General features: G+C 35.8%; 1 protein-coding gene and 1 pseudogene across 2 annotated transcripts; one reads left to right on the top strand and one right to left on the bottom strand.

Annotated features, from left to right (window-relative positions):
- The first annotated feature begins 2145 nt into the window (after window positions 1–2145).
- Window positions 2146–23502, top strand: LOC114301754 (prolycopene isomerase, chloroplastic-like; annotated as a pseudogene). The gene is made up of 12 exons (XR_014360972.1): window positions 2146–2452; window positions 3867–3965; window positions 4108–4232; window positions 4332–4384; window positions 10277–10500; window positions 17711–17821; window positions 19012–19065; window positions 19369–19625; window positions 19751–19941; window positions 20044–20189; window positions 21911–22143; window positions 23041–23502. The product of XR_014360972.1 is annotated as a prolycopene isomerase, chloroplastic-like (transcript).
- LOC114256702 (cytosolic sulfotransferase 15) lies at window positions 23077–25915 on the bottom strand. Its single transcript, XM_028196380.2, has one exon. The coding sequence runs from the start codon at window positions 25636–25638 to the stop codon at window positions 24616–24618; it is 1023 nt and encodes a 340-aa protein (XP_028052181.2). The 5' UTR covers window positions 25639–25915; the 3' UTR covers window positions 23077–24615.
- Between the last annotated feature and the right edge of the window lie 440 nt (window positions 25916–26355).

Here is a 26355-nt window from a genome sequence, read left to right as displayed (position 1 = left end):
CTGCTAATTTTTTTTTTATTTCCACATTTTTTTTGGTCTTCCCTCTGACTTTTGCAGACCAAATTTCAATTTCGGTCCTAGAAAATTATATTTTGACAACTAAAAAATATTAGTCGGCAAAACTTGAAACCTTTGTCTACCAAATTTTTATTTAGTCGCCAAATGAAATCTTTTTGTAACTAAATAAAAGTTAGTTGGCAAAATTGGTTGAAAAAAATGTAAATTCCTGTAGTGGAAGGTAGATGTGAAGCCCGTGCCATGGTGGTAGTGAAGGTGACAGTGACCATATCGATGGTGGTGTGGTAGTGGACGTGAAAGTGATAGTGGTGATGGTGGTGTGATGACATTAATAAAATTTTAATCCAAAAGTGAAAAATATTTGCTCTCAAAATAGACTTATTTTTTATTAATCATGAAAAATATTTTCATCGACTTCTATTTTTTATTATATCAAATATCAAAAAAATACAAAAAAAAAAGTAATAATAATAAATATAAGAGGACATGATATTTAAGGGGTTGTTTAGGATGATATATTTTTTGAATTTTTATGAAATATGAGTTGGATTTGGATTAGATATAAAGTGATGCGCAAGGATCCTCTAGAGTAATCCTCTAGAGTGATCTCCTAAAGTGGATGATCGGATGGTTGATCTTAATACTCACCAAAACGACGTCGTTTCGGTGAGTATTTTGAAAAAAAAAAAAAAAACAAAAAAATCAACAATATCTGGGTTCACTTTCACTCTGTTCTGGGAAGAGTTAGAGAGAGAGAAGAGACCAAAGCTTTGATTTTGCTTTGTTCTTTCATGTCCTCTTGAAATCTCACGGTTGAATAGTAGTGATGGAGAGATCTGAAAGACCTCCTCCGCCGATCGTAAATCTACGATCAATTCTACAAATTTTCTCGTTGTTTTGGAGGGATTTGATTTGATAGAAGAATTCTCTGCAAATTTCGATTCGACGAAGCTCTTTTTTCTGTAAGTTCATCTCCAATCTCTGCCTCTTATTGGGTATTGAACGTTGTGGTTCTTTGCTGTTGGATTTTGCTGGGTTTTGTTTTTGGAGATCAGATCTGTGGCATTTAGGCTTGTTTCGATTGGGTATATATATATACATATATATATATATATGACGCAGAAGCCATTGCTGTTGGATTTTGCTGGGTTTTGTTTTTGGAGATCAGATCTATGGCATTTAGGCTTGTTTCGATTGGGTATATATATATATATGACGCAGAAGCCAAATAAATAGCCCAAGTGTTCTCCTCCATAAATCTGATTTTTTTTTTTTTGTTCACGTTTTTTCTTCAATCTTTTGATAATGATGATGATACATATCTGAATCAATTTTATTATTGAATCGATTTGATCTTCTTTTTTATTGAATCAATTTCATTCTGTTCACATTTTTTCTTCAATCTTTTGATGATGATGACGATGATACAGATCTAAATCAATCTCATTATCGAATCAATTTAATCTTCTTTTTTTATTTATTTTGGTCTCACGGATCAAAATTGACGATGATGATATATTCTGAAGCTTCTTTGTCATTCTGTTCAACTTTTTTCGTTTTTTTTTTCTCATTTTTTTTTTAAAATTTCCCCCACCAAAACGACGTCGTTTTGTTGAGGATTAATCTCAACGTTTAATTTCATTAATGGGACACGTGTCGAGCCTATGTCACTCACTTTAGGAGATCACTCTAGGGAGATCACCCCAGAGGATCCTAACGCATAAAGTGATATGTTAGAGAGGTGATGCGACTTAAATAGGATAGTGACTTTTTGACTTTTTATCTTTTTTCATGGATGCCAAACTTGGCCTAATAATTTGTAAAAAAAAGTAGGGCAAATTACATATACCTCCCTCGAGGTTTGACTAAATTACAGATACTCCATGAGGTTTCAGAAATTATATCCTGCCCCCTAAGGTTTGTATTTTCATAACAATTTGCCCCTTAAGGTTTATATTTCATAACAATTTACCTCCTAATTTGTTATGCAAATATAGCATTTAGGGAAAAATTTATTTCTCAAATCTCGAGAGTATTTGTAATTTAACCAAACCTCAAGGAGATATATGTAATTTGCCCAAAAAAAATTAACACGTGACGCCCCACACGTATTGAATAGTTTTTCTCCAAAACGCTATCAGAGAAGACTGTCCGCAATCTAGAGAGAGAGAGAGAGGGAAACTAATCAGATCGACACTTCACGCTTCGCTGAGTCTGATCAATCTCATCGATCACCACCTCATCTTCACATATTCATCATATACACAGTTATATATATATATATATATATATGATTCCGGTAATCCATCAATCTCAAAGACCATTTTTGTGTAATTGATTCGATTTTCAGTGTTATGCACCAACTCTGCTTCGAAATTTTCGCGAATTTCGTCCAAGTGAGGGACAACTACTGTGCTTATACATATACACATAGGTATATATGTTTAAATTTCTGTATACAGATTATATATTTGAAACGTTTAAATTAGGTTACGGGTTTTCAATTTGAATTCGTAAAAAATTGGAGTAAATTTGGGCTTAGATCTGATCAGGACCAGAAAATATTTTTTGGAGTTGGACTCTAGCATAAATATCTGTTTGATGTGTGTGATAAATAGGTAAAATAGGTCGAATAATGTAACTACCATTTTTGGCTGCTGAGAATTGGAATGAAAAAAAGAAAGAAGATAATTTGAATTTTATGGATGAATACTATTGGTTTGGATTGCAATTTGCAAACTTAAAAAACCCGACTTCAATTAGGCAGAGAGTAGAGTGGAGTGGAATTTTTCCTGCTTCAAGTAATAAATTAAAAGATTTAAGGGCGTGTTTGATTAGCAAGATTAATAGCGAGGAGATTAACAACCATGCGATTAGTGTTGGATTTTATCCACCTGGATTCCTGAGATATATAATATCCATTGTCTACGTTTGTTTTGCAATAAGTTTGTTTTGCAATTATCCCAATTATATCTAAACAAGGATGCACGTCAAAGTCAATCATCATCTGTGGTCCGTTCTGAACAGAAAATCCAGGCCTCAAATCTCGAAAAGCACAAAAGACCTCCTCGACCTCAAAATGTCCAGCATTTCTTCAAGGATACGAATAGATCACTGGAATGTCGTTGGGAATGGTTTGCATAGTGTTTCCAGTGAGAAGCAGGAGAAACGTACAAGGAACAAGGATAGGCCTGATCGTGGTGTTTGGACTCCTCTTCGCCGTTCAGATGGATCACATGCTAGTGATGAATCTTTATCATCTCCAGCTTCTCAATCTACACAGTTACAGCCAGATTCTGCTGAAGGTGTGGTCATTACTCAGCTAGAATCCAGAAATCAGTAAAATTGTAGTACTGGAACCCCTCTTGTTTCCATTTGCACACGTTCAAATGGAAATAAGGAGGTGAAATGGAAACGAGGGTTCCAGTACTACAATTTTACTGATTTCCGGATTCTAGGTGAGTAAGGAGGTCAAATATGGAGTTTCCTGCAAACTTGCATTTATAGATGTTGCTTTTTTTTTATTTTTTTATTTTTATTAGGTGTTAGGCCTCGTTTAGGAACAGGCTAATTTAGTAACTTTTTGGCTATTTGGTTAAAAATGTAGGTAAAAAAAACTTGTATGTTTGGGATGACTTTTTTGCTAATTACGAAAAGATGTGCAAAAAGTAGAGAGAAAAGAAAATTTTTGACTTTTTGGTATGGGTTGTTGGCTTTTTGACTAATTTAGTAACTTTTTTGCTAATTGGCTAAAATAACCTCTTGCCAAACGAGGCCTTAGTTGTGATCTTATTATGTACATATTGTTTTCGTATTTTATTTATTTATTTATTATTATTATTTTCCAGGAAGTCATGGAGAAGTGAAATATGACCTGTCAAATGCAAGGAGTGGGGAATTTAAAACTGTTGGAACTGGATGTAGCGGGTATCACTCACTAGATAATGGTTAGTTTTGCCTTTGGAATCTGAAATATATATATGAATATATATCTCTGTAATATAATTCTTCAAACACCTCCCCCTCCAACCCCTTTCTGCTCACCTGATTTGCTTGCATACCACAACTCATGTTGCTACCACTTACCAGGTTCACATAAACATGGTGGCCGCCGGGGGCTAGCACATAATGTGAAGGATTTAGATGGCTCTTCTATCGTAAGTGAAGGGAAGCTATTGAAGAAAGGAGGTTCTTCTGGCTATGGTTCCCATGAGGTGTGCTTGCAATTAAATTTATGGTTTCAACTTGAGCTATCAGGTTTTTCTATTTGGTCATTTGCTAATCTGATTAGGTTAATTATTATTTAAATGCAGAAACAAATGTGGGTTCAGAAGCCAAGTGCTGGTTCTTAATGTGGTTTTGACTGGTAAGCCACTATGCTTTATGAATGACTTCTTTTTCATTTTATATGAATGAAAAATTCATATTGCCAAACCAAAATGCTTGAATGTAAACAATTTCAAAAATTCAGTTATCTGTATACATATGTCAACAAATATCTAATACAAGAAAGTTCCATTGTTTAGTACTTGACGGATTTGTTGACTGATGGAAATAGGCTTTCGTAGACCAGTTTATAAATACATGTCGGTAAGTTGTCCTTTATGGTAACTAGTATTGTGATTGAACTTTTTAGCTGGGTGGAATGTGGGGAATATGGGAAGGGGACTCTAGGACTGACTGCCTGGTCAGGTATCTGTCCGAGGTGTAGGGAAGGAGCACAATTATTTTGTGTGATTTGTGTTGTTGAGCAGCTATATAGTGTGACTTGTTACATATATAGAAGTCTATGACTTTGTTAATCCTGCCTTCTAATTCTTCAAATTTAGGCTTGAACTTTCATGCAATTTTTCTCTTTTCTTTTGCTTTCCATTTTCTCCATCTGATACATGTAGATTGAAAAGGTGACAACATATCACAGATTTTTTAATTGGTTTATCATGCTTGAGAAATGGATGTTCAGAGCCCATTGACAATATCTGGTCATAAGAGTGTATTTGTTTGTTTGTTTGTGGTATTGAGAAAGGTGTGTAACATGAATCTCTAGGGGTCAATTATGCTGTTTACATTAACAAGAGGTAGTGATTGATGTGAATTTGGACCCCTACCTGATGTTAATGTGTTGGACCAAAATTCTATCATGATTGGATTGTGGTGGCATTAGGACAGAAAGTTGTTCCTTTAGATTCAAAAGGCTGATGGTGTTTGGGAGAAGGCTAGGGGCTGGTGGAGAGGTTATACTGCAGAAGAGAGGCTGAGTTTGGTGTTGGCCAAAGTAGTGTTTTTTAAGGCAAAAAGTGAACAGAGGTAATATGGCTTCCCAAGGCCCAAGTGTGAGGTGATGAGGATAGGGCTTCATCCAAGTGAGGTGAACGCTATGAATATTTTAAAAAAATATATATTCTAGACAAAAGCTTTATTATTTTCAAGAAGTATGATGCATCCAATATTCTAAATACTACATATTCATTAAAAACATAAAACTACCAACAAATTCAACATCCTAAATATCAAAATCCTACAAAAACACAAAAAATCCAACAAAATTGATCAGGAAAATTAAATAAAAAATGACGATTAATCTGTGTGGTGATCTGCCTACGAAGGGTAGTTGGTGATCTACCCGCCTAGATTCCCAAGAGACATTTTTGATAAAAACAAGAACAAAATATGAAGCAGAGTGAGGAGAGAGGAAAAAAGAGGAGATTAGAAATGTTACTATTTCTTTCTATCTCATCTAAAGTGCATATTTTCTACATATTTCATGTCCTTGTTCACTAAAGCCTCAAGCTCACTATTCCTACATATTTCATGTCCTTGTTCACTATTCCTTTTGCCGTTGCTAAGAGGCTTGAGAGAATGCAACGAGACTTTCTTTGGGGCTGGTTAGCAGAAGAAATATTGTTTGGTGGACTTGGAGTGATTATGTACACCTCTTAGAGAGGGTGATCAGTGATTATGAGGATTGGGATTCTCAATCAAGCCATTTTGGGTATATGGCTTTGGAGAGTTGAGAATGGTAGTGGTTGAATAGTATAGTTCTATATAGGGGTGGGGATTGGTCTTTAGTCGACGTTTCTATGTCTTTCGATATGGGCCTTTGTAAGGGTATCCATCTAGGTTGGAATGATTTATGCTACTATACTATGTAGGTTTAGTGACACATGAAACTATGTTGTTGAAAAAGCCAGAATGTTATATTGTGGGTGTTTGGGAAGCGGATTTTTATGTAAATTCTTTTAGTTGTAGGCTATGAAGCACGGACACGGACACGCGACACGACACGACACGACACGGACACGCGAACACGTAAATTTTCAAAAAATGGGGGACACAATACGTTGGGGACACGTTCAATATATATAATTAATTTTATTTATTATATGTCATAAAATTATAAAAAAAAATCATTAAACGGTAATAAAATATACAAAATAACACTATTAAAATTATAAAAAATAAACATTTAATTGATTTAACATCATATATATCATTCACAAATAACACTATTAAAATTATAAAAAATTAAATCAGAATATAAAAGAAAAAAATAAAAGAAAAGAAAAAATAAAATAAAATCATAATAAAAGAAAAAATAAAATAAAAGAAAAAATAAAATCAGAGGCTGAGAGAAAATAAAATAAAAGAAAAAATAAAATGAAATCAGAGGCTGAGAGAGAGAGAGAGAGAGAGACATCGACTGAGGAAAGAAGACAGAGGCTGAGAGAGAGAGAGAGAGAGAGAGAGTGATTGAGGGAAAGAAGAAAAAGAATGAAGATAGAAGAAGAAGAAGAATGAAGATCGAAGAAGAAGAGCAGCGTGTACCTTAACGACAAAGGGGGAGAGATGAGAGACGACCGACAAGGAGTGACGAGAAGAGAAGACGAATGACAAACGACGAATCGATCAGGTCCTCTCTTTCTCACCCTTTCTCTGCTGTTTCTGTTCTAATCGAAGTAGATTAGGGCAGATATTGATATGCTTTTACTTATTTAAAAATCGACACCAAAAAAAATTATAAATTGTGAAATTACCTCGAACGTGTCCCGAAAGTGTCTATAACGTGTCCGGAACGTGTCCGGATGTGAAAAAATTTTAAAAAAAAGGGACACTCTCTGCTGCGTGTCGGACATGTGTCCACCGTGTGTCCGTGTCCATGTCCGACACGTGTCCGACACTGGTACGGAGCCCTCAGAGAGGTGTCCGTGCTTCATAGGCTGTAGGATATTATTGAAGAAATTTTTTTTGTGTTTGGGAAGATAGTTGGGTTTTTTTGTGGTTAGATGTGATGTTTGTGAGAGAAAAAATGAAATAATTATAGGGTTGGATGTGATATTTTGTTTGGATTTGTTTTTTTTTTGTTTTGCAAAAATTGTCTTTTAGTGGAAAAAATAAAAATAAAAAAACCCAAAATTTTTTTTCCCCAAACACCGCCATTGTGTATATATTTAAGAAACTATACAATCGATGTACCTTTTTCTACATGTGTAATTATTAATAATTGTTTTAAGATGTGATAATTGATCTTCTAGTTGTCTCATTTAATTTGTTTGCAGTGAAATTGTTTGTCTTTGACCATATTGGTGTATACATGTATGCGCTAGTGGCTGGAGGCTCTTTGCTAGATGGATGATCAGGTGTTTGCAAATTTAAGGAGCAAAAAGCAGATATCCTTTGCAAGACCTTGGAGGAACTCCAGGTACCCTGAATGATGCAGATAATTCATTTATTTACCGTTCAATGCGGTGAATGGATATGGATCTTATTTAGTTGAAGATGGCCAAAAAAAGGGGAACGTAGAGGAAAAGAGATGGCGATATGTGCATGATATAAAGCGTATATAACACCTCGATTTTCATAAGGCTGTTCATTTAATGGGCTTCTTCTGTTCACAGATGGAGAGTCCTCGTTCTTGCCATTGACTTAATTGGGTATTGGCATATCAGCTTATAGGTGGATTTTGTGTTTTTGTTAGAACTGTAAATATAAATCTGGAATTAGATGTGTACTGGCTCCGTTACTCTCTACATATGCTTTTGTTGAGCGGTAGGTATGTCATATGCTGTTAGTGAGTTCTTGTTTATAGCCCGCGGTATATGGGCTTTCTTTGTAATTGGCAATCGGGTTTGTGTGGAAGGACAAAGTTGGGGGCTTGCCTTCGGCGCGGCAGGTATGTTTTTAGTCTTTTGACATATACCAACCGGAGTGACTTTAAAATAGGTGAGGAAATTGGAGTGGAGAGTCAGTAGAAAACTTATGTTTTGGTGTGTTGTGGCGGATGAGGCTGAAATGGGAATATGCATTGATTTGTGCTATGTTAATTGTTTGTAATCGACACTAGCTAATATTTTCAGCCAAGATCAGTGTTTTATTTTTTTTCAATTATTTGTCATTGGTATCTTGGAAACCCACTTCGCCCAAGAATACTGAGAAACTGTTTCTTTGAGATTATTTTTTGGCTGCTCGATCTTTTGATAATGGATCGACAACTTTTCATGTTCTTCATGAAGACGCTACCCGTTTATGAGTTAATTATCATGTGCTTGCTAGCTGTGACTTTTTTATTTTTATTTTTATGATTTACATGAGGAACCAATTTTGTCTTTTACATTGATTTATTGCTGCGCGTACACATGCGCACACACATCATCAAATTTTTGCAGCAATGAAATTAGTTTTGGTTTGGATGGATTAGACGGCAGTGAGTAGCAAATGACTCGTTTTTTTACTAAAATAAAAGATGGAGTGTGGATAAATGTGGACTGAAGATGTTGCAAAGAGAGAAAAAAATGTTATGAAATGATGTATATTTTCAACTTTAATGTTTCAGGCTCAGATTTTCTTACTTAACGATTACCAAATACTAGAAAATGATGTGGGTCTCACCAATCCACCATTGGCTGAGAATCTGAGATTAATTCAAGTTTTGGTTCCAATATTTTGAATTGATGTTAAATCAGTCAATTAATTGCGCTCCCAAAAACATATCATGCGGGGTGATGTGTTATTTAATTAATTAATTAATTAATTTATAATAATAGTAGCATTGCCCTCAATACAAAATTAGTGAGAGCTAACAATTACTTTAGAGGAGTGCTATTTGCTTTCCTTGAGGTTGTGTTTGGATCATGGAGATTTGAAGGAAATGTTAGTTTAATACCCAAATTAATACCCATATCCATGATCCAAATACAACCTAAGTAATGAGTATGTCATTGTTGTACTGTCTAAGGCCCCGTTTGTTTGGGGTTATAGGGAGGGGATTGGGATTACTAATCCCTTGGTATTACTAATAGAGTGTTTGTTTTGAGAGATGGGAAGGGGACTATTAATTCATTGGTATTAGTAGTCCCCTTGGAAGGGGGATTGGTAAGGAGGAGGTAGAGATGGTATTAGAAAAATAGTGAGGGGATTAGAATTTTTTTTATTTTTTATATATTGGGAATTTTTTTTTTAAAATATAATGTTTAATTTTTTATATTGTTTTATTTATTTTATTATTTTATATAAAAATAATTTAACAATTCCTCACTATTAATCCCCTCACTATCAATCCCCTCCATTCTATCTTTGAAAACAAACGGGGCCAAAAGTTCTTTCATAGCCATCTACCCTTCTTTGAATTCTGGGGCATTGTTGATCATGTACCTAGTATTGACGTCGTTATCCACAAATCAGTTTGGTTTGTGGAAACCACAAAATCCTTGATAGCAGAAATGTTTAAGAGAGGAGAGGTGACAGTAAACATCTGTAAGGGAACCTCATTGTGTGATTGTTAGGTCTGTATGTATTCCTCGATCTGCTTTCTACAAGGGCCATTGCCTGTTTAGGAAGCTTATGGTCTTCAAGTGCTTCTTATGGCCCCTCTTAGGACTCTCTGGTCGGTATGGCAAGTTATGATGCAACTAGATTAGATATGTGGGAAATGTTTTTTCGATTGGCACCGAAGTGTTCGGATCAAAGCCGGACTAATCCTAGGTGCACAGGTCCTCGGTAAAGAGTTTTCCGCCAGTACACCTCACTTAATTCAAGGGTTTTCTTCCAGTGGAAAATGTTAAAAATAAACTATTACCCAATTTAATTCATTCGTGATTTGAAAATTTCATAGAGAAATAAAATAATTCCGAAACCAAAATTTGCACATTTTAGTCTAAGATTTGGGCTTCATGATAATGGAAAGATTCTTCAGAGTTTAAATTGCTTCCTAAGCATTATTTAGGTCCTCTAATTTAAAGGAACACTGTCGAATTATCTGCAGGCAAGCCAGAGGCAGATGTTGTTGTAATTGGAAGTGGAATTGCTGGACTATGTTGTGCAAGACTTCTATCTAGATACCAGCAAGATGTTTTAGTGTTAGAAAGCCATAGTTTGCCTGGGGGTGCTGCTCACTCATTTGAGAAAAAGGGCTACAAATTCGACTCTGGTCCATCTTTGTTCTCTGGATTCCAATCAAGAGGTCCTCAGGCTAATCCTCTAGCACAAGTAATTTTTTCTTTTCATATCACCTTACTTCTTACATAAATGCAGTTTTATCTGAATATAAGTGGTATTTAAGATCTTGCTGCTGATAACAGCAATTAACTTCACTACATAGCATTTACTGGGGCCTGGTTGTACTCTATAGACAAGAAAAGATCATATTTAGTTTGGCTTCTCTCAAGTTGTTATCTCAACTTGAGAGAGCATTTGTTCTTAGTAGACCCATTTTGGAACCGATTTATATGATCAGAACCGTTCACTTTTTATGACTTGTTGAGTAGAATATTCATGCAAAAAACCAAGATGATTAGACATCAATAGCTATATGTTTTGAATCATATTTGTTTTAAAAAATTGTATGACATATATAATTTCAAGAATTTGATTCAAACATATAGATATTGATATTTGATCATCTTGACTTTTTGTATGAATATTCTACTCAACGAGTCCTAAAAAGTGAACGGTTCGAATCACCGAAATTGGTCCCAAAATGGGCCTACCAAGCCCAATGCTTTCTCAAATTGAGATGGCCAACTTGAGAGTAGCCAAACCTTTAAAGTAATTGAACTGTTGAGTGTAGCTGGCCTATAGCTTGCAACTATGTCGAATTCCATTAGTGATGTGCAACTATACCCACATGAAAATACACCCACACATCTATAAAAGAAAAATGCAACTGAAAAATGACTAAAAAACATCCTGAGGCTCTTTTTATTTATTTATTTATTACCTTTTGAATTCTACACTGGACAACTCAATTCATCATCATTTATGTGATGGACAATTAATAATATAATGTAGCACATGATGAAAAATATATATATTTAAATATTTTGTGAAGTTCTTCCTTCAATAATGTAGTTCATGATAATATTTTGTATATATTTGAAATCCTCCCTTTAATTATGCCAAAGATATTTATTTATATACAAAAAAAAATGCAAACAACTGACTCTTCAAAAAAACTTAAACTAACAATAGAAATGGTGCAACTCAAACAAAAGCTGATAGAGGGGATGCAAAAAGTACTAGTATCATTAATAAAAAAAAGAGAATTTGAAGTGGGAAGGAGTGGTGGTGAGTGCCTTTTTGCTGAGGTTAGTTATGACTGCTAGTAGGGCTAAACCTAGTGAAAGCAAAAAGAATGCAGCAGCAACATGTTGGGTATACCTCCTTATTGGAGTGTGGGACCCAATTGGTTTATTAAAAGAGTTTGATTTAGTTTGGTATTAGTTATAATATATTTTTATATATTATATTCATGGAGACCCAATTTTATTTGGAAACAATTTAGGGTTTGATTACAAAACCCAATACCCAATTATATATATATATATATATATTGGTTTTCACCATAAAGGTAGTACGGCTGCCATTCTTGGTATTTTGCCAAAAAGGTGAGCATCCAGCAGCATCATGATCATGGTGAGAAGCATGGTTCTGTGGTTGTGATTCGGTGGTGGCGTGGTTTCGGCAGCTTTGGTGAAGTTGATTTGGATTATTATTTTGGGTTTTCTTCAACTCTGGTTTTGAAGATTTTGGTTCATCTATTTGGTGAGGTCTTTCCTCTTGTTTATTTGTGATTATTTGGAATTCACCTAACGGTGGTTTTGTGAGACCATTAGTGTCTCGTTTGTAATCGTTTGGAACTTATTTGGTTGATAGTGGAATCGGATTTCGATCCCGTGGACGTACCTCACATTGAGGGAACCACGTAAAAATTCTTGTGTTGCTTTTGATTTAATTTTTCCGCATTAGTTTTTATTCCCATTGATTGATTTACTTGTGGGGAATCACATCGATTTTCCCTAACAACTGGTATCAGAGCTTACGGTTTATTTGCGTTTAATTATTTGTGTAAATCAATGGAGGGGAATGTGGGTCGTATGTCTAGCTTCAATGGAAGTAATTGGGTAACTTGGAAAACTAAAATGAAAGATCTATTATTTTGTAAAGATTTGTATGGACCCATTGAGGGTGCTAGTGGCAAACCCGAGGGTATGAAAGATGATGAATGGAATAGGCTTAATCGAAAAGCCGTTGGTGTTATCCGTCAATTGATTGATGACAGTGTGTTTCATCATGTTGCTACTGAAACTTCAGCACATGATTTATGGAAAAAATTAGAGAGTCTTTATGATAGAAAATCAGCCACAACTAAAGCTTTTCTATTTCGTAAGTTGGTTAATTTAAAATATAAAGAGGGCAGCCCTATTCCGGAACATCTAAATGAAATAAAGAGTATTGTTAACCAACTTGCCTCTATGAGAATTGTTTTTGATAATGAGTTGCAGGCTTTGATGCTACTAAGTTCTTTGTCCGAAAGTTGGGAGACTTTAGTTGTGACGGTTAGTAATTCGACACCTGATGGAGTTGTCACAATGGGCCAAGTCACTAGTAGCTTGTTGAATGAAGAAACTAGAAGAAAATCAGCGGGTTCCTCTCATTCAGAAGCATTTGTTGTGAGAGGCCGAAGCAAAACAAGAGGGAGGAGTAAAACTCCTCATGGTCGTGATCAAAGCCGTGATAAATCAAAAGATGGTTCTTTTTCAAAGAAAGACATTGAGTGCTATTATTGCCATGAGAAAGGGCACATGAAGCGAGAATGCCGAAAGCTCAAGAATAAGGAGAAAAGGCGTGACAAAAGTGTGGACAAGAAGCAAAAAGACACAACGGCAGTTACTACCAATGGTGATCTCATGGTCGTTTGTGAAGATGATTGTATCAATTTTGTGGGCCAAGAGAGCAATTGGGTGATTGATTCTGGTGCTTCTTTTCATGTGACTTCTCGAGTTGATTTCTTCACTACCTACATTGCAGGAGATTATGGTTCTGTTCGAATGGGTAATGAAGGTTTGTCCAAGATTATCGGCATGGGTGATGTTTGCTTGGAAACAAATTTGGGCTGCAAGTTGTTGCTTAAAGATGTGAGGCATGTTCCCGACATTCGCCTCAATTTGATCTCTACCGGGAAGCTAGATGATGAAGGCTACAACAACAAATTTGGTGATGGAATATGGAAGCTCACAAAGGATTCTTTGGTGGTGGCTAAGTGCAAGAAGACTCATACACTTTATTCGATGTAAGGAAAAATTTGTAAAGGTGTTGTCAATGCACTTCAAGATGATACTTCTACCGAATTGTGGCACAAGCGGCTTGGCCACATGAGTGAAAAGGGGTTGCAAGTTTTGTTCAAGAAAGAGCTTCTACCCGGTTTGAAAGGTACACATCTTAAAACTTGTGTTCATTGTTTGGCGGATAAACAACATAGAGTTTCTTTTCATAAAAATGTTGCTTCTAGAAAAGAAAATGTTTTGGAGTTGATTCATTCTGATGTTTGTGGTCCTTTAAAGGTTAGAACACATGGTGGTGCACTTTATTTTGTTACTTTCATTGATGAATATTCAAGGAAAGTTTGGGCTTTTCTACTAAAAACTAAAGATCAAGTTCTAGAAGTATTTAAGCATTTTCAGGCCATGGTTGAAAGAGAAACAGGGTAGAAATTGAAGTGCATCCGATCAGACAATGGTGGTGAATACATTGGGCCATTTGATGAGTATTGTCGCAGCCAAGGTATTTGGTACCAAAAGACAGTTAAGAAGACTCCTCAACAAAATGGCGTTGCCGAGAGGATGAACCGCACCATTGTGGAAAGAACAAGGTGTTTGCTTTCAGAAGCTAAATTGCCAAGATCCTTTTGGGGTGAGGCATTGAAGACAGCGGTTGACGTGATCAATTTGTCTCATTCCTATCCTTTGAATGGTGATGTTCCAGAAAGAGTTTGGACCGGTAAAGATGTGTCTTATGAGCACTTGAGAGTGTTTGGTTGCCGAGCTTTTGTTTACATTCCAAAAGATGAGAGGTCCAAGCTTGATAGCAAGTCAAGACAATGTATTTTTCTTGGCTATGGGCGTGATGAATTTGGGTATAGATTGTGGGATCCGGTCGACAAGAAAGTCATTCGAAGCTGTGATGTTGTGTTTCTTGAAGACCAAACAATTGAAGACTTTGGCAAAGTTGACCAACCGGAGCCAAAAACTAGTGATCTCATTGACATGGATCCATCTCCTTCATCTTCAGTTGATGATGAAAACAGGGGAGATATGCAGCCACCCATTGGAGATGTAGAAGATGATGCTAATCCTAATGAACTTGAGCCAAAAATTGAGGAAGAGCATCCAACTCAAGAACCGCCACCACAACTTGAGTTAAGAAAATCTACAAGGGACCGACAACCTTTAAGAAAGTATCCTCCCAATGAATTTGTATTGATTTCTGATCAAGGGGAGCCGGAGAGCTACCAAGAAGCAATTGAGCATGCAAAGAAAGGTGATTGGAAAAAGGCCATGTAAGAGGAGATGAACTCCTTACTTGAAAATCACACCTATGACTTAGTGAAGTTGCCTAAGGGGAGGAAAATTCTGAAAAATAAGTGGGTCTTCAAATTGAAGAATGATGGCAAGAATCTGAGGTACAAGGCACGTCTTGTTGTGAAAGGCTTTGGGCAAAAGAAAGGCATTGACTTTGACGAGATTTTCTCACCAGTTGTGAAGATGTCTTCTATTCGGGTTGTACTTGGCATGGCTGCAAGTATGAACCTTGAAGTTGAACAACTTGATGTGAAGACCGCATTTCTTCATGGTGATCTTGAAGAAGAAATTTACATGGAGCAACCGGAAGGTTTTGTGGAGAAAGGAAAAGAGAAATTTGTTTGCAAATTGAAGAAAAGTTTGTATGGTCTCAAGCAAGCCCCGCGGCAATGGTACAAAAAATTTGATTCTTTCATGATGAATAATGGTTTTTCTAAAACCACTTCGGACCATTGTGTGTTTGTGAAAAATTTTCCGGATGGTAAATTTATTATTCTTTTGCTTTATGTTGATGACATGTTAATTGTGAGTCAAGATTCTACCATGATAAATAGGTTGAAATTGGAGTTGAGCAAGTCTTTTGCTATGAAAGATTTGGGGCCGGCAAAGTAAATACTTGGTATGAAAATTGTTCGTGATCGCAAAGAGGGGCTGATTTGGTTGTCTCAAGAAAGCTACATTGAGAAAGTTCTTGAGAGGTTCAACATGAATAAAGCAAAACCGGTTAGTTGTCCACTTGCAGGTCACTTCAAACTTAGTTAGAATCAATGTCCTACAAGTGAGAAAGACAAGGAAGAGATGTTGAAAGTTCCTTATGCTTCAGCAGTTGGTTCTTTGATGTACGCCATGGTTTGTACAAGGCCGGATATTGCTCACGCCGTTGGTATGGTAAGTCGTTTTCTCTCTAATCCGGGTAAAGAACATTGGGCAGCGGTAAAATGGATTTTAAGGTATCTTCGAGGGACTTCGAAGGTGTGTTTGTGTTTTGGGGATGGTAAGCCGATGCTTGATGGGTTCACAGATTCTGACATGGCTGGTGATGTTGATTCTCAGAAATCTACTTCGGGGTATTTGATGACTTTTGCAGGGGGGGCTGTGGCATGGCAATCTAAATTACAAAAATGTGTTGCTCTCTCAACTACCGAAGCTGAATTTATTGCCATTACGGAAGCTTGCAAAGAAGAGTTATGGTTAAAGAAATTTTTGCAAGAATTGGGTTTGAAGCAAGAAAAGTATGTGCTTTATTGTGATAGTCAAAGTGCTATTCACTTGAGTAAAAATTCTACTTTTCATTCGAGATCGAAACACATTAATGTGAGATACCATTGGATTCGTGATGTGTTAGATTCGAAATTGTTACAACTCGAAAAGGTTCACACAGATGATAATATTTCGGATATGTTGACGAAGACTTTGTCGAGGGACAAACATTTAAAGTGTCGAACTTTGGCGGGTATGGTTGATATCTCCACCTAAGTCGGCAGGGGGAGAATTGTTGGGTATACCTCCTTATTGGAGTGTGGGACCCAATTGGTTTATTAAAAGAGTTTGATTTAGTTTGGTATTAGTTATAATATATTTTTATATATTATAGTCATGGAGACCCAATTCTATTTGGAAACAATTTAGGGTTTGATTACAAAACCCAATACCCAATTATATATATATATATATTGGTTTTCACCATAAAGGTAGTACGGCTGCCATTCTTGGTATTTTGCCAAAAAGGTGAGCACCCAGCAGCATCATGATCATGGTGAGAAGCATGGTTCTGTGGTTGTGATTCGGTGGTGGCGTGGTTTCGGCAGCTTTGGTGAAGTTGATTTGGATTATTATTTTGGGTTTTCTGCAACTCTGGTTCTGAAGATTTTGGTTCATCTATTTGGTGAGGTCTTTCTTCTTGTTTATTTGTGATTATTTGAAATTCACCTAAGGGTGGTTTTGTGAGACCATTAGTGTCTCGTTTGTAATCGTTTGGAACTTATTTGGTTGATAATGGAATCGGATTTCGATCCCGTGGACGTACCTCACATTGAGGGAACCACGTAAAAATTCTTGTGTTTGTGGGGAATCACATCGATTTTCCCTAACACAACATTTATCTCCTTGCCGCGTGTTCAATTGCTTGAAAGGAAGTTCTTCGCTGTCGGGCTATATAGTATGGAGATGAATGAAAAAAATATAAACAAACTGTGTGCTTGCAAGGAAATGAAAGCATTAGTCATGTGGGAATTTAGATTACCAAGCAAATAAACATATTCTGCACTTCTCTCTGGGATTTACAATTATTTAAAATTTTAACCTTTCACTTCCTTATCCATTCATCCTATTCTATCTAGCTATTCTCATCACTGTTGATGGTGAAATGCCAAGCTGATTTTTGGCAACAATTTTGAAATTCAATGGACTGCATTAGTATTTGATCACAGTGGGTGGTTGACTATTCAGTGAAGGGAAGGAATGGTTCTACTTCTCAATGGATGTTGTACTTTCTTTGTGGAATACATTTTATGTCATTGCATTGACGTCATTAAACCCAATTCCTTGTGTTGCTTCATTCTCATTAATTAACCTTGTTATGTAATCTGTGATAGCATATTTTCTGTCTATTCCATCTATGTAAGAACTTTTTGATGGACATAAGAATATTTGGTGGTGTATGGTACTTGTCTTTAACAATCAAGTGTATGCTATTTCCTAAGGTTACTATAGAAACTGACAAAGTGACGATTAATGGATTTGTCTCTTTTTAGCATAGATTCTACTTGGAAGCTGCAATAAGTTAGATTCGTGGACTCCATGTGAAAAAAATATAATTACTGCATCTGTTCTATTTTCAGGTCTTGGATGCATTAGGTGAGTCAATTCCTTGTGCCAATTATGACTCTTGGATGGTTTACTTACCTGAAGGTGACTTCTTATCACGCATTGGACCAACTGAATTTTTTAAGGTGGACACTCAATATCCACTTCTGGTATCATGTTAGATTGATTCTATTTCTTAATTTCATGGGTCATCGTCCTAGGTTTTTGCTACCCTTCTAATTGATGACTGAAAGAAGCAAAATTTATTTTGTAGAAGCATTATGCTTTAGATAATGTTTTCCAAAAGACACATGAAACACTTTTTTATTTTCTAGCCATTAAAATCATGTGTATTTGACTTGCTTCCTCAAATAATTAAATAAAAACTAAACCAAAGGAATATATATATTTTTTTTGTTGAAGTTGCTACCGGGCGTTTATGGTTTGATAAGAACTGAAAAAAAAATTTCAATCTCACCATTATGAAAATTACTAAATTAGGTGAGCGCTATAGATAAAAGAACAGAGGCAGATCGAAAATTTCACATGGGGACGTATTGGAACTCTTGCAATTATTTTTTGGTTCAATTTGAGTCTTGTTTTTAGGTTTCTATGGGTAAGTTGGCTGTTGGTTTAAAATCAGTTCTAGCTTTATTAGGTATCACGAGTTTGAGTCGGTAGTCTTTAAATTTTCTGGATATGGGCCTTTGTTTTGATCTATTGGTCATAATATGCATTTAGCTATATTTTTGGGAATTATATCTGGCCAACGTTAGGTTTTGAACATTAATATATTACAAGTAGTCAAAATTTAGTTGAGGTAGTAGAAGTATAGCAGCCCATAAAAATCCTTGTAATCTTTCTATTTGAAAGAGTTGAGTTGTGAGGATTTGAGGTTTTGTTTTTTGATTTTGGTTAAACTTTGCGAACTTCGAGCTCCTCTTTTCTTCTTCTTCTTCTTCTTCTTCTTCTTCACAATGCAGCCAAGTTACCCTGTGTGAATCACCATTCATACCTAATTTCCATACACACCATACAGAGGGTAAAGAAAGAGTATACAATTTTGGTTTTTCTATAACTTTTATGAAACCTAAAACACTAGGATAAAAAAACTTTATGATAAGAGATTTCAGCAATCAATTTTCCTATGGATCTTATAAACTAAAAAAAAATACTTGAACATCGAGATTAGCAGACACAATCAATTGCATATATGTAGCTGCGTCACCTTCATGACTGAGATGAACTTTTTGAAACAAGAAATCACTTATAGCCCTGTTATTGTGTTCTCTTAATTCTGGAAAATTGCTTGATATGACATCTAATCATTCTTCAGGACCTTGAGAAGTATGCAAGTCTTGATGCTGCGCGAGAATGGAGAAAACTTCTTGTAAGTATTGTGTATAGATGAATATAAATTCTATTCCTCATCAGCCCTTTTTTTTTTTTTTTTTTCTTTTTCTTAAATATAGAATGACTATGTTTTTAAATTTTTTTTTTAATAAAGTAGAAAAGGAAAATCTTTGCTATCATTTTCTTTTCGAAATTGAGAATGAGCCAAAAGCTCAAGGCCGAATCACAAAAAGTTGATTGACAGATTGCCCAATATCCTGGATACGTGATTTTGCAGAAGTTGCCTTCATGATTCCCTATTATTGCTCTTATCAAGAATATAAAATGCATTTCTGTACAGGATGCAATACTGCCAATGTCTGCAGCTGCAATGGCTCTGCCACCTTTATCTATTCGAGGTGATTGGGGTGTTCTATCTTGAAATCCTTTGCCCAAATGGGACCTCAGGGAGCCCTTAGTGCTACGAAGCTTCTCAGACCCTTCTCAGAAATAGTTGACTCATTGGAGCTGAAAGAGCCTTTTATGCAAAATTGGATAGATCTTCTGGCTTTCTTGCTTGCAGGGGTGACATCTAATGGTATGCTGTCTGCAGAGATGGTAACTATTACATATCAAGGTTTTTTCTTGTTTTTGTTTGAACTGTGGTATGATTATGAAATATAAGTATGCTTGTGCTGCGTATTTTATTGATAACAAATAATTTTGTGCTTCAATCTTTTCAGGTATACATGTTTGCAGAATGGTACAAGCCAGGTTGCAGTCTGGAGTATCCCATTCATGGAACTGGGGCAGTTGTTGATGCTCTTGTCCGTGGACTACAGAAATTTGGGGACGGATCTCTTTCAAGAGTCATGTGGAAATTATTGTTGTTGAAAATGGTCGAGCTGTGGGAGTAAAGCTAAGAAGTGGTCAAGTGAGTAAATGATTTAAGTGACAAAAATACAGAATTTCTCATTCAGATTGAATTATATTTCTTTCTTATTCATTAATTGATAAAAATAAATATTTGCTGCAGTTTGTACGCGCTAAGAAGGCTGTTGTTAGTAATGCCTCTATGGGGACACATTGGATCTATTACCTAAGGAAGTCATTCCAAACAGGATCAAAATGACCCCTCAATGTGAATCATTTATGCATCTTCATTTGGGTTTTGATGCAGAGGTGAGTGATTGTAACACCCAGCCTTGCTTATGATTATTGGGGGGGGGGAGGGAAGAAGCTTTTTGTTCACTAAGTGAGGTGCTTCTTTACAGAATCCATTATAATTCTAGATCTGAGGAGGATGTTTCACAGATTTATTTTGTACATATTCTCATGTCAGCAAATTTTTTTTTATTTTTCCAATTGTTCAATATCAGATGCGAAAGTTCTGGTTGGCCATTGCACTGTTTGTGGGTTAGTTTCTGTTATGTAGGCCATCAAGTCTTATTTCACTGCCTTAGAAAATATTTTTCACGTCCGTGTTCAACATGAACCATGTTGATCTCTATTCAGTGGACAAGTGGTTAAACTGAGCATTTAGGGGAGATGATTGCCTAACATAGCATCAAAGCATTAGTTTTGGTAGGACTTGGGTTCAAGTCTCTGTGTGTTTATTTTTTCCACCATTACGCTTTTCGCTTAGCATCTATTATATTTTTACTGTTTGCACCTTGTTTGTATGTTAGTACATTTGCAACCTATTTGGTTCATCTGTTTGTTGACATATGAGAAGGGGGTCTCGTGTGAGGGAGGGTACAATGGCTTGATACGTGTTTTTTGGCCCAAATCCTAAATAGCTTTAACTTTTTTGGGTAGCTTTGATCCTATTAGGTCTCGGGTTCAAGTCTTTCCAAATAATCTAGTACCTTATAGGATCAAAGCTTTGATATCATGTTAGACAAATCTAAGTTCAAGTCCTATTATCCTTTGGGTTCAAGTTTCTCACACCAAGGTCTTGGGGAAGGATGTGAGAGATCAAGCATTTTACTGTCACTGGGTCGTTTAACATAAACCATCTTGACCAAAATTATCTACTCTTATTGTTGTTGTGTTGTTGCTGCTGCCGTCATCAATTTCTCATGAATCAGGTGCTTGTGATATATTTTTCTATTGCCTCTATCCTTTTCCTGTGCAATATCCTAATTTCCATGTCTGCTCATTTCATGGGCTTCTTGGGTTTGGTTTGCTCTACATTTGTAGTCAACAGAAGGTTTCCTGTAACCTATGATTACTTTTGCTATCAACTTTGTAAATTTATTATATATATGATATGATTGATCAATGTGTGATGTCCTGAATCCTCATTACTAATGGAATCCAAATGATCTCTGGATTGATCAGAAGATCCTTTCAATTGGTTAGAAACCGTTACTTGAATGAAACTAGATTTTGTGGAATTATTTGAATATTTGACGATACATTCTGTACCTTGCTAAACAACCGATCCTTGTTTACCAACTGTATTAAAAAGTTTCCCACGTGTGAATGTGAGGGCTTGGGTGAGGCTTGCTAAAAATGCATCATCTATTGGTGATAATGCACAATGTACTTAAGTCAATCTTAACTCTTTAAAGAGAGATTTTTTTATTTTTTATTTTTTCTAATATCGCTGAGACGAGTTGAAAAATAGTAGAATTGAATCACCATTTGGAGAAACTGAAATCACAAAGTGGTAACGCTAAGAAATTATTGTTACATAAACAAATTAAATAGATTGTTGCCTATTCTGTGGGATATGTTACATAATGTTAGCTTTGTGCTCTCTTCAATCGTTAACATTTGTGGCATGACGACTTTTTCTCAATGTTGGTAATCTTTTAACTAGGCTTCATCTGCCACTGCTTTGGATGATGTTTTCCTAAATCTGAATAAATACATCTAACGTATGTTTTATTTATTAGGGTATAAGCGAGGATTTGAAGATTCATCATATAGTTGTGAATGATTGGGAGAGAGGAGTCGATACTGATCAAAAATTTTGATATCTATACCCAGTGTGCTTAGTCCAGATCTTGCACCCCCTGGGAAACATGTGTTACATGCCTATATGCCAGGAACTAAACCGTTTGGACTCTGGGAAGGACTTGATCGTAAAACTGCTGAATACAAAGAACTCGAAGCTAAAAGATCTGAGGTATGCTTCCTGGAAACTTTTGTCATTGGCTTTTCTTATGTTGTCATTCATGACAAATGCACTAATTGAAAGCCGTGAAATTCAACATTATCAGAAGGAATAATAGAGCAAGTTCAGCTAACTTATTATGGAACATTTTAATGACAGTCCATTTAGAATTTTACTATGGGATTGAGGTTGAGGGAGTTTTACATGTTTTTTGCTGATTAGGTTTTTTTTTTGCATCTTAAAGCTTGATTTGTTCAATTAGACCCAATGTATTCTAGTTAATTGTCAAGTTTAAGAACAATATATATGGTATGCATAAATTTTGGCATTGGAGGTTGTGAGCTAGAGCAATGACAAGTGTTATCTGCTCCGTGTGCTATGGCATGGGGTTGAGTCACGTGAATCAGCCTCTCCACAAAAATGTGGAGGGAAAGCTGCCTACTTACTATCTCTCCCCAACCCTATTGTAAGTGGGAGCCTTGTGCATTGTGTACAACCTTCATAAGTTTTGGCATTCTTTTGATTTTTACCTATGGTGGAACTTCTTAAGAAAGTCTCAAGGTGTACATAATTTTTCCAATAATTGAAGCAACTTGATTTTACCATGTATGATGTGACAATATTTGAACCATCATGTCTTTTAGTTTCTCTTTAAAAAATGGTCAAAATTGCATATAATTTTGGAGTCAGAAGTTCATATTTCTGTGTATTCTTGGAATGTTGTTGACTTAATTTTTGAGTTTCCTATTAGCTGCCTTGCTAATATCCCTGATTGTTCTCCTTTATTCTTTGAAATTCTCAAATGCTCATGTGCCATCAGATTATTTCCGGATAATCTTTATTTAGTGTATGAAACAAGATAATTATTTTTCCTATTAAAGCAGTTCTTATTATTCCTTACCAATCCAGGTCCTGTGGAGGGCCGTGGAGTGTGCTGTTGGTCCAGGTTTTGATCATGAGAAGTGTGAAGTGAAGTTGGTTGGAACCCCCTTGACACATCAAAGGTTTCTTCGGAGGAATAGAGGAACTTATGGGCCAGCTATACAGGCCGGTAAAGGCACTTTTCCTAGACATTCAACTCCGTTCCCACAGCTTTGCTGCTGCGGTGATTCTACATTCCCTGGTATCGGAGTCCCAGCAGTTGCGGCTAGTGGCGCTGTTGTTGCAAATTCATTGGTTTCTGTGTCTCAACACTCGGAGCTTCTTGACGCTGTTGGAATATGATAAAAGCTGGCGAGTTCTGTTTAAAGTTTCTAGTGAATTTTTCCTCATTTTGCTGTATGTTTATTAATATTGTATATAATGTTTTTGAGAAACAAGTATTTTTGTCTTGCCGTAAAATTTAAATAATACACGTTTTTTTTTAGCACACACTGAAATTAAAATGAACCTCACTGAAATTGGTTGAATAAAAATCTTGGAATCTAATTTAATTAGATTTTTGCCCACCTTTTGAATTGGAAACAAAAATAAAAATTACTCACATGTTTTATGATGTATTTTTCTAATAATTGATAGGAGAGAAATAAGGGACGGGGAAGCTGCATTTGCAGCGGTGAGACTCGAATTTCTCCCCTGGTGTGGGTAGGGGAGGAGGTTTTTTGTTACACACATAGAAAGATCAAAGTAGCTATCAGATAGAAAATACCGGTTTTAAGTTGTTAAACATACCAATATTGTTATGATGGTGATTACATGTACCTTCACTGCATTGGTAACAATTGTGAGTGGTGGAGCCTATTAAACCAATGAAATGGTAACACATAAGATGATGTTTGGATATTTTTTACGATAAATTAGAAGCACAAATAGACTGGGAGTCATGTAAGTTTAGACCTGCTGAAGTAACTATTTTTTGGAGACTTGCATAAGACTAAGGTCAAGTATAAACTTATTGGAAATTTTTTGGATTGAAATTATAAATTATGTTTTGAACAATTAGTTTTTGAAACTAGAGAGTAAGTCCATTCATCCTTGTTACATATTGGTTGTGGGGGGATTAATGCATGGGATTGGATTATATATCTTGCTTGATCTTGAATTTTATATTTATCTATTAAAGTGGACCTCTAGATTGACAGTCCCTTTTGGACTGTATATCCTCCATATAGGCCACTGTTGAGTCTTATAGGAGGGGATGAGATACAAAATGAAAGAACTAAGGGGGTCCAGATTAGGGAGTTGAAAAACTAAAATATTCTCAAATTATAGTTTTTTTTTTTTTTTTTTTTTGGAGCAACAAACAAACAATTTTATTGAAACAAAGATGATAACAAAGGGAGAATAAGAAGTCCTCTTACAAAGTCAGAAAATATAAACCTAAAGACCAAAGAAACAAAACTACAACATATCACAACCGGCACTAAGTATGACAAATAGCAGCCCAAACCCTAGAGACCATTTCTAACAAACATGAGATAAGATGGAATTCCAAGACTTACTAGTTTCGGTAATCTTGTCCAACGAAACAAACATAGTAAATTTTCACAAACTAGTCTTGAATACTAACCCAGAGCCTCCCAACTTTTCTTCAATGACCTTGTTCAAGCGTTCCACCATCTCAGGTGTAAAATGATTGATCCAATCACCCACTTCACCTCTCCTGAAGAGCGTCTCATTCTCAAAGTGTCCAAGGAATTTACCAGTTTTGTTCACCTCCAACTCTCTCATATTGTTAAAGTTGCACAACCTTGATATCTCTTCTATCACACCTTCACTCTCTTCCTCTAAAGAGAACGGAACGCTCATAAACTCTGCTAGCCTCTTCATCTGAAAAATAATATCTTCTTTCAAGTCCTCGTACATCAAAAACAGCACCTTTTGAGGCCTCTTCAGGCTCTCCTTCCAGTACCCCAATACATTGTCCCAGAAGGGCCCAAAACCGATGACACCCCTACAATACATGTCAAAAGCATCAATACACGATAGAGGCTCAAGGCTCTCTGGTCTAGGCTTAGACAAGAAATGCCAGGCGGAGACAAAGGCGTCGTAGGGATTGCGACAGAGATAAACAACGCGACAATTAGAGGTCTTGATTGAGTCAGGTAATGAATGGTATGGCATATGGGTGGAGAAAATGCTAGACTGAAAGTTGGAGAGGTTTAGAATATGACTGTCTTGATGGCCGTCTTTATTAGCAGAGAGATTGATCTCGTGAAAAGGGATGAGGTCGTGAGGGTTGGAAGTGAGAAGGGGGTGTTGGGAAAGCGTGTTGGTGTAGCGATGACGGTTGGCGATAGCGAATGTCAAGGCCTTCAACCAGGTGGTGCCTGATTTGGGCATGGTGGCGAGTATGAGGTCGGTGTCCTGAGCTTTGAAGTGTTGTTGGAAAGACATTACTCGCTGAATTTCCATTGAGGGGCACCAAAAGCCTTGGTAGAGATAGAGATCCAGACCTATCCATCCCTTCTCTTTGGGAAGCAATGCTAGTGGATTGTCATGGCCATCTTCTTCTTCTTCTTTGTCTCTGATGATTGGATTGCTTTCCCTTCCTTGAGTGTTTTCCATGGAAGGTGGGGATGGTATGTTGCTATGGTAGGTAATCCACAAATTCAGTATTCTTGATCTTGATAATGGTTTTGAAAGCCTGCCTAACCCAATCTTATCTATACACTATATAGTGTTTGTGGCTTTCTTTTTTCCTTTCCCTTTTTGCTCTTGACTTTTTTTTTTTTTTTTGCTTGGACAATTTTATAATTTTAATATTTTGTTTATAATTTTTGTCTCTTTTTTATAACACTTATAAATCAATTATTTAATAAAAAAAATTCACTAATTGTGTTTGATTGCAATTTTAGTATAATTTATTGCATTTTTTCAACTAATTTGAAAAATTAAAAAAATGAGAAATATTTTTTCAACAATTAGAACTTTGTATTACGGTTGTAAATTTTTTATTTTTTGGTAAACTTTCAGAGAGTGTTGGATAGGACAATAACAAATGTTACTTAAGCAAATAAGAATTTTATGATAGTGTTTAAAGAATAAAAATGTCAAATATTGTTACTTAGGCTCACATAAAAAATAAAATATTTGTTGAAGATACTCTTATGCCACTTCAAATTATTTTCCTTTTTTATTCAATTAATAGTAAAAAATAATTAAATATTTTTATTGCATCCTAATCAAACATAATGCAATAATCTCCTATTCTTATTTAAGAGTAATGATATTATAGAATTGGGAAAATTACCAAAAAAAAAACAAAACAAACAAACTAGAGTT

This window comes from Camellia sinensis, chromosome 2, assembly GCF_055761805.1.
Source record: "Camellia sinensis isolate YWXY chromosome 2, ASM5576180v1, whole genome shotgun sequence".
NCBI classification, from domain to species: Eukaryota; Viridiplantae; Streptophyta; class Magnoliopsida; order Ericales; family Theaceae; genus Camellia; species Camellia sinensis.
The sequence above is the reverse complement of the archived record's forward strand: the minus strand, read 5'-3'. Positions and strand labels throughout refer to the sequence as shown.

Bases quoted from the DNA above. Each gene is read 5' to 3' on its own strand.
- LOC114256702 (XM_028196380.2), bottom strand. From the start codon at position 25,638: ATGGAAAACACTCAAGGAAGGGAAAGCAATCCAATCATCAGAGACAAA.